The sequence below is a fragment of the Acanthisitta chloris genome, unplaced genomic scaffold, assembly GCF_000695815.1.
Source record: "Acanthisitta chloris isolate BGI_N310 unplaced genomic scaffold, ASM69581v1 scaffold13347, whole genome shotgun sequence".
NCBI lineage: Eukaryota > Metazoa > Chordata > Aves > Passeriformes > Acanthisittidae > Acanthisitta > Acanthisitta chloris.
In genome coordinates, this window is record NW_008683391.1 from 40,400 (window position 1) to 49,225 (window position 8,826).

Below are 8,826 nucleotides of genomic sequence, written 5' to 3' on the forward strand. Positions count from 1 at the left end.
GCTGGATGAGCCTTGAGCAACCTGATCTAGTGAGGAGGTGTCCTTGCCCATGGCAGGGGGTTGGGACTAGACGATCTGTAAGATCTATTCCAACCCTTAAATTCTATGATGCTATGAGATGTTTCAGAGCACACACTAGGGAAGTGGGAAGCAATTTATGGCCCTTACCTCTGTCCAAAGAGGCCTTGTTTAAGACAAGAGCATCTTCAATATCGTAACCACTGTAGCTCATCACAGCAACTGTGGCATTCTGCCCAGCAGGTAGCTTCTCAAAATCTATCAGTTCTATTGTTTTTGTCTTTACCATTGGCTTTTGTGGGTAGGCTAGGAGATACATAAGAGTATCTATCCTGTTTCTTTGATTGTATCCAATAGTACCTGCATGTAGAAGAAAAAAACAAAAGCATGTGAACATCAGTGAGTTTCCTAGAAATGTCTTGGCTAAAAAAAACCCCACCAAAACACAAATTAAATAAAACCACATAGAAATTCTTCAAGAAAAGAAGGGGGGGGAAATCATACAAGAGACCAAACCGAATCAACTTTACATTATTATATTTAAAGAAATATATAAGTAGTTTCTTCATTTAAGCTTCCATAAAGAATGATGGTTAGCTATTAGGAAGAGATTTTTTCCAGACAGAGTGATCAGGGACTGGAATGGGCTGTCCAGGGAGGTGGTGGATTCACCATCCCTGGAGGTTTTCAAGATGAGACTGGATGTGGCACTTAGGGCCATGGTCTAGTAACCATGGTAGAATTGGACTTGATGATCTTGGAGGTCTTTTCCGACCCGGCTGATTCTATAATTTTTTCCTCTAACAGGGAAAACCTAAGCATCAAGACAAAAAGAATAGCAACACAAGAAATAAAAGCAGGTCCTATATGACTGAATGCAATTAAGATTTCTTTTTTAACCACAAGACTGAACACTGCAAGTATGAAGTTTGTTTTTACTGTTCTAACAGCCACAGTTCGTTTTTCGTAGAGTTGAACTTGTGTTTTGAGACCTGACCCACAGTTTCATGAGAATCAATAGAAAGACTCTAACGGAGTTCAAGAGTAACTGTGGATCAAACTCTGCATATTCCCCATCATATTTCCCTCCTTTCCTGGGCAATAATTAGTCTAGCAGCAGCCTGTGTTAGAGTGCCACCAAGCATGACCAAACCACACCGTTAGCAGTAGTCAAGGCTGAGCTACTTTATGAAATGAGCAGCATCCTTGCTAGAAAGACAACACTGGAAGTTCACTCATAATATATTTGTCTTTTTTTACATGGAATTAATTTTAAATTTACAGTTCAGAATTCAACCCTTTGTATAGATCTCCCAGCCTGAGACTGAAATTTTTGGCCCTGGCCCATCAGACTGCCAAAGTGTCTTCTGAAATCTGAGGAGAAAATAATTAACACCCGGCAGGGAAACATAAACCATTTGTGCAGCAGAACAAATGTTAAGGCAATCCTGTGTTATTAGAGTTTGCTGTACCAGGACTATCTTATGTCGCTAAGTGATTAAGAAATTATAGTCTGAAAAGTTAATGTTTTAAAGCTTTAAGTGCTAAATATTCTGCAGTGTTTGTGCTTAGGGTGTAAGTCTTTCAAAAGCTGCCCATTTTCTCCTGTGATTTCAGAAGCTGGTTGCTTTCATGGAAAGGTCAGAGCAGCCAGTGTATAATGAAGACTTCACAGAGCCAGAATAGAGTACATCTGAACGCAAACCTGCTCATAGGGGAGGTGAGCTTCACATTTCATAGGCATGTACTTGCCATTTTCAAATGCCTGCATTGACATAAAACATCTAGAAAATCAAATACCTAAAATCAGGCATTGCAGGCATTCCCAAAAACCTACCCTGTCCTTGGCACTAAGCTCTCTCTCCTAAATCACAACAGGTCTACTCTTTCTAAGGACCAGAATGGGGAGAACGCTCAACAGATAATGTCTGAAAATGAACTGGCTCTTCCACACTTGGACTTTGCTTGGTTCTGGAAAGCAGACTTGAAGCCATGGGCACAATGTTTTCAAACGACAAGGAGAATCTGGTAGAGTTGACAGACTTCACTCGCTTTTGAGCAGTAGTTTTTCTGTGTTTGTGATAGATAAGGTAACTAATCATACTTGAGCAGTAATTTTTGTCTCCAGTAACATGCAAGATGGTAAGGCCTGGATTCATAGACACTGACAACCTTTGTGGTCACCCCCTGCAAGACCCACCAACTGAAAGCTCTAATATTTCTGATACTCTCTTGGCCTAAGTATTAAGACATCATTTTCACTGTATTTTGATTAAAAGCTCCTTGTTTTTCCTGGGAATATAGATAGGAAAATCTACTTCCACATAAAAAATTTAGCAGTTTAGACCATTTTCCCCCCCCCATTCTAGAATGAAAGATTTGTGCACTTTCAGTGTAGGTTGTCTGCTGTAAAGCTCATCTTGAAGGTTTCACAGGAAGGTCCATTTTCCTGATGTTGAGGGAAATCTTTCCCAGAGTAAGCCAGGCCAAATTTCACTTTTGAAATGCTTGCAATTTTTTTCTTCTCTGAGATGTTTATGTGCTGTACCTGCTCTGGTTAGGAAGGCTAAGATAGGATGAAATCTGGAGCACCAGATAACTAAACTTGTCCTTTACACCCCGTAACAACCTGTTCCTTATATATCAATCTATCTCAAGGATTTCAGATGACTCCTTTACATATTTCAGGCAATATGAATGATTCTTCTTCAGATGTTTCATGTATTTCACAGCTGGCATTTTTATCAGAGGTTCAGATAAGCCTCACAGAACTGCTACTGCCCCAAAGTCCTAAGTGACTGACATGACTGTGGATAGACAGGAAGCTGAACAGGAGCCAGCAGTGTGCTCAGGTGGCCAAGAAGGCAAATGGCATCCTGGCCTGGATCAGGAACAGTGTGGTCAGCAGAACCAGGGAAGTGATTCTTACCCTGAACTCTGCATTGGTGAGGCCACACCTTGAATCATGTGCTCAGTTCTGGGCCCCTCAGTTCAGGAGGGATATTGAGGTGCTGGAGCAGGTCCAGAGAAGAGCAACAAGACTGGTGAAAGGACTCGAGCACAAGTCCCATGAGGAGAGGCTGAGGGAGCTGGGGTTGTTTAGCTTGGAGAAGAGGAGGCTCAGGGGAGACCTTATCACCCTCTACAACTCCCTAAAAGGAGGTTGGAGTCAGGTGGGGGTTGGTCTCTTCTCCCAGGCAACCAGCAGGAGGACAAGAGGGGACAGACTCAAGCTCTGCCAGGGAAGGTTTAAGCTGGATATTAGACAGAGATTTTTAAGGAGAGAGTAATCAGGCATTGGAATGGGCTGTCCAGGGAGGTGGGGGATTCACCATCCCTGGAGGTTTTCAAGCTGAGACTGGATGTGGCACTTAGTGCCATGGCCTAGTATCCACGGTAGGGTTGGACATGATGATCTTGGAGGTCTTTTCCAACCTGGTTGATTCTGTGATACTATGACTGAGACTTTGAGCCTCACTAATAAACTGTATTCAGGCAATTCTTCAGGAGTTGAATGCTGTATCATATCAAATGGAAAACAGATACATATATATCAATGATGATATCCTAGCAGGAAAGAAACTGGTTAGAGAGCGATTCAAGAGCACAAGTGAAATAAATTAGCCAAAACCCATGCCACAGATCAGCAGTATTATTCCTAATTGCTAGGATTTAATGGCTATACAAATACAGCTTTCTCTAGGCTGGGCTAACAAACCACCGCCTTAAACCACAACCTGCTTATTTAAAATTACAGCTCTCTTCTTCTGAGGACTGGCACGTTGGGATGAGACCTCTGTGTGGGCACTGAAGTGAAGGAATTCACTAGCTTTATTTCTGTTTTCTCTCTGAAAGAACAGAGCCCTTGTTTGCTCCAGCCAAACAGCCAAGCAAAAGTAAAGTATAATTAAAGTTCACCATAACAAACCCTGCTCACAATGACTCGCATTTATAATTACCCCAAAAGCAAGAACCAATTTTTTTCATTGGTAATTAGCCCTGGTTAAAGCAAAAACACACAAGGTTGACCTGGATACAATAAAGATCATTTTCTTGCTTTTCTCAGTGCTTGATGTATTGTGAATGCACGTGTGCATTCTTTCCTTTTCTTTCCATTTCCTGACAGGTTTGGCGTTTTTCCCTTTAAAGCATCATTCTTTGGTGTGAAATAATCATCATAAAAATGCTATCTATAGATACTTAGCATAAATGAGGTATTGTTATTCTGATGCAGAAAGTTTTGAGAACTCACCAGAACAAATAGCCATCTAAAATAAGCATTAATCCAATTCTCTGGTATAAGTAACAGTGAGGCTAAACTGTACAATCAAAATTAACAAGGACACAGAAATCAACCTCCTTGAGCCAAAAGGGCTATTACTGCACATGCCAGGAAAAAAAACTTCTGTACTTCTGTATCTCCCTGATTTCACCATGGATTTTCTACTATTCTGTCCTTCTGTATAGCACAAACCAAGAGAGGAAGAAGGACAGTTTTTAAATGCTGCAATAAACCTTGTGGAGGAGGCTCCAACTCCGCTCAGAGAGATTTTCACCACACATGTACTAAAGTGATCTGGATGTTCAGCATTAGAATTATTCCTTTCACCATAGAACAACTAGGAAGTCAGTTAAAAAGATTATGGGTAAATAGGGGGAAGTAGTTTGGCTTATTTCTGCTTCAGCACTTCTGTGCCTGCTACCAGGGAGAGAAGAGATGTCCACATGAGACTGTGTTGCAGAGCACCCAAAGAGCAGTGGCAGAACGGAGCTGTGGCCACAATGCACCCAGATCCAGCTGTGATGACCAGCGACAACTGGTTTTACTCTGGTGTTTCTATTCACTGCCCACAGGCTAACAGTACAAAACTTGGGGCATCTCTGGCTCTCAGCCCATCTACAAAACCTTTTACAACTGTCAAAACCCCGAACGCCCAGCACTGAGTTCCCTGAAGCACATTTATCTTCTCAACTTTAACATGTTCAGCTGGGTATAGCACAAGGCAAAGCAGTATATAAAGGGTTTTGCTACTTCACAGGAACAAAGCAGAAAGTACAGTATACAAAAATAAAAAACCCTCTTACCGTAATATCATAGTTGCTTCATCATAAACGTCTCCAACAAAGGTCTCACCCATTTACCATCCTCTCCTTAAACACTTCCTTTTCTTTCAGAGGTTAAAGTAATAATCAACACCCAAACTCTCCTTTCCTTACTCAAGATTTGTGTTATGACATTTGGGTTGGAACTGCAGCTGGGCTAGGGTACAGCTTGGTGTACCTACACTGCTGTTTATGCCAAGTGCAATACAGGGGATCACTGGTAGGAAAATATGTATGCTTTCATTTCTCACACTAGGCCTTTATATAACCCTTCACAGAGGTACAGTGCGTAAATCTGACTGATTTTCTATGTCTTAATGGAAGTAAAAAGCTCAACTTAAAACTAATTCTCTATCTGTGGGAGCCTTTGATCCTCTTGAGCAGTATTTTAGCAGCACATGGAATGTAAACAGTACAGACTCTTGTATTTTAATCTAAAATACTTCTGAGATTTTAAGCTACAACTGTTAGCTTTGCACTCAAATGCCAATGTTCAGCTGAGGTCCTCGCAGCTGCTGTTGTATTTGCCACCTAACTTTTCCTCAGTCTTACAGCTCAACCTCCAACATATGGTAAATTATCTACGCCAAGATGGGATTTAATTTCAATTTACTTTTACTGAAATCCAGTTTGCTCACTAAGCACAGTCCTAGTCCTCCAACAGGATCACAGAATCATAGAATCAGCCGGGCTGGAAAAGACCTCCAAGATCATCAAGTCCAACCCTACCATGGTTACCAGACCATGGCACTAAGTGCCACATCCAATCTCATCTTAAAAACCTCCAGGGACAGTGAATCCACCACCTCCCTGGGCAGCCCATTCCAAGGCCTGATCACTCTATCTAAGAAATCTCTTCCTAATATCCAACCTAAACCTCCCCTGGCAGAGCTTGAGTCTGTGCCCTCTTGTCCTCCTGCTGGTTGCCTGGGAGAAGAGCCCAACCCCCACCTGACTCCAACCTCCTGTCAGGGAGTTGGAGAGAGTGATAAGGTCTCCCCTGAGCTTCCTCCAGGCTAAACAACCCCAGAATGATAACTCATCTACCCATGAAAGAGAGATGTTTTTCGTGGCTTTTAATGCTACACTGAAGAAACATTAATATTTTAGGACCTAACACTTGTCAGGGATACTGGATTACAGATTCCATTGCAAGCTCTGATGTCCACTCTCTATTTTGCTTTCATACCTTTCCCTAACTTGATATTGCTGAAAAAGAGAGCAAAGATGTTCCAAAGCTGCTGGCAGAGCCCTGTCATGTGGTCAGAGGGGATAGGTCAGTGTCGGGAATCACAAGGCTCTCCTTTCCCAGTCTGAACCCTGGGGCTCCCTCCATTCCCCCAGGATTTGACTGTTGAGGGAGTGACACAGACGACTTGGACATGAGGCTTTCCACATGACAATGTTGGACCGGGAGCTGCTCTGCAATTTCAGCAAGGGGAAAGAGAGCACTGAAGATGGATGGTTACTTAAAGGGGTCTGAAGCACTGCATAGCATCTCTTCATAAAAATAAACAGAAGAAAAATGTGTCATGTTTCAGGAACATCCTCTAGGTCTCATCTGAGCAATAAGTGTAGAGAAAAATGTCTTCTGCCCCTACATGTTGCCACTGTAGGATTGTGGATTTTTATTTTTTTTTAGGCAGTTATTCCAAAAAGCTTCAGGTGTTTGCAGATCTTTCAGACAGAGCAAAATATAGCTCAAGTCATGTGCCAACTTTTAAAATGTACTTTTATCTAGCTGCTTATTCTTTGAGTCAGGTGTTTTGTCATAACAAACTGAAACAAAGGCTTTTTTTATTGCTGGAGATATTCAATGGCTTTTGTGTTCCTAGCGTAAGCAGGAACGTCAGAGGATTGTATCCAAGGAGCTAAATGTGCAAGACCTAGGGTCAAAGCAGCTGAATACACCAACCTCAGAAAACACAGACAATGAATTGCAAATGACACTCAAAACAAAACGGAGAAAAAAACCTTCACACAGAAAACTACAAAAGAACTCCACAGATACTGAATTGGCTTTCTGTACACACTGATCCTGCTTAACTGTGTGTGGTAACTAACCAAACCTTCTGAGACTAATAGTCATAAAATAGAGACTCAGGGTGGGGGAAGATAATGGGATGGGGGAGAACTGTAAGAGAAAAGATTGCATTGCTCTTCTTTCCTCACCAGCCTTTTTTTTTTTTTTTTTTCATTTAAAGGGAGAACATACATCTGTTGCTCTTTCCTGCTATTTTGATGCACTGAACATGACAGATCAGGATAAGACTTTGCTTGTAATGCTGCTGGGGAAGTCTCAAAAAAGGTGCAGTGAGACAGTTTTGACCACATAGCACAAACCAAATGGTTTAGTAAACCAAACTGAAGTGGTAATTTCTTCAAGACACAGAGTTGTTCTGCTGTAGCTTTCAACTTGCAAGCAAGCCAGCAATGCAAGACATGAAACCAGCAGGTACAGCCCAAGTCTGAGATGTTGTACCAGTCAGGATCTTCCTGGGACTCACCCCAGCTCGATCACAGGCTACATGACCTGGGCACTTTAATGCTAGTTTAGCTGTGTGTTAAAGGAAGGATTAGACCTCACCTGGTGTCAATTACTCACAAAAGCACATTTACACAAGGGTTGGGTTTTAATGACTAGATATCACACTGCCAAATCAAATATCAAATGATCAGGACATTAATTCTGCTTCAGTCACTTTGCTAAGGCATTAATTAACCTCTTCATCCAAAACAGAAAAAGCTCACAATCTTAACCATAGCTGTAGAAAGGGTTCAAGTAACTAACCACTCTCTATCACATTTTGAGTCTTATTCTCTGATGTCACTGTTAACTACTTATATATAGTTATTTTTAGGACACCTCCACAATGATGAGGGGAAATGCTCCTCAATCCCTGCTCCGTCTCTCTTCGTGAGAACACTTTTTAACTCTTTTTGTCTGGAAACACACAGCATGGAAAAAAAAAAATCCACTCTGCCAATCCTGCAGCTATGCTGCAAACTTCAAAGTCATGATGATTATCAATAAAACCCAACCAAAAAAACCCTAACTGTCCCAGTTTATCCTACTTTCTTTGTAAAGTGTTAAAAACTACAGATGTGATCTTCATTAAGTAAAACTGACTGGTACTTTTTTCATGTTAATTTTTCCAACTTTCAGAGGTAAATTCTTCCTCAAAGCTAAAGAAGTGCTTTTCTACTCTTCCTAGCAAAGCTTGTACGTGAGCTAGGAAAGAAAGAATTTCTCTGTTTGTCACTTTTGCTACACAGCTTCAAAAAGGAACAGAAAATAAAGTCTTACCCATGGCTTGTTTCCCCATGGCACACTGGTAGGTGTTTCTTGGGGACTGGTTGTGATGAGGATATGGAATCAGCCCAGCACAGACACCAAGAAGCGTGAAAGGCTCAATCTCCAAATGGCTTGTATCTCTTGAAAGAAAGAGTGCAGGTTATGACAGGCTTAAGGAGAACTTATTTCATTTAGTAGTATCTCATAATAACCATACTAATCTCATAACCTCTGGGCCATGGCAATCCCAGGCACAGCTACAGGTTGGGTGGGGAAGTCCTTGAAACCAACAGTGAGGAGAAAGACTTGGGAGTGGATGAGAAGCTCCCCATGAGCTGCAGTGTGAGCTCAGAAAGCCAATGGAATCCTGGGCTGCATCCAAAGGAGTGTGGCTAGCAGGTCAAAAGAGG

The 8,826-nt window shown here is 41.7% G+C and overlaps 1 protein-coding gene across 1 annotated transcript in view; it reads right to left on the reverse strand.

Annotated features, from left to right (window-relative positions):
* POLR3B (polymerase (RNA) III (DNA directed) polypeptide B) overlaps nucleotides 1–8,826 on the reverse strand; it is a gene marked incomplete at its 5' end in the record, with an annotated part of 50,794 nt that overhangs the window by 31,290 nt on the left and 10,678 nt on the right. The window contains 2 exons of the mRNA XM_009078922.1: nucleotides 169–378; nucleotides 8,429–8,556. Coding sequence (XP_009077170.1) covers nucleotides 169–378; nucleotides 8,429–8,556 — 338 coding nt within the window. The remainder of the gene's footprint in view (nucleotides 1–168; nucleotides 379–8,428; nucleotides 8,557–8,826) is intronic.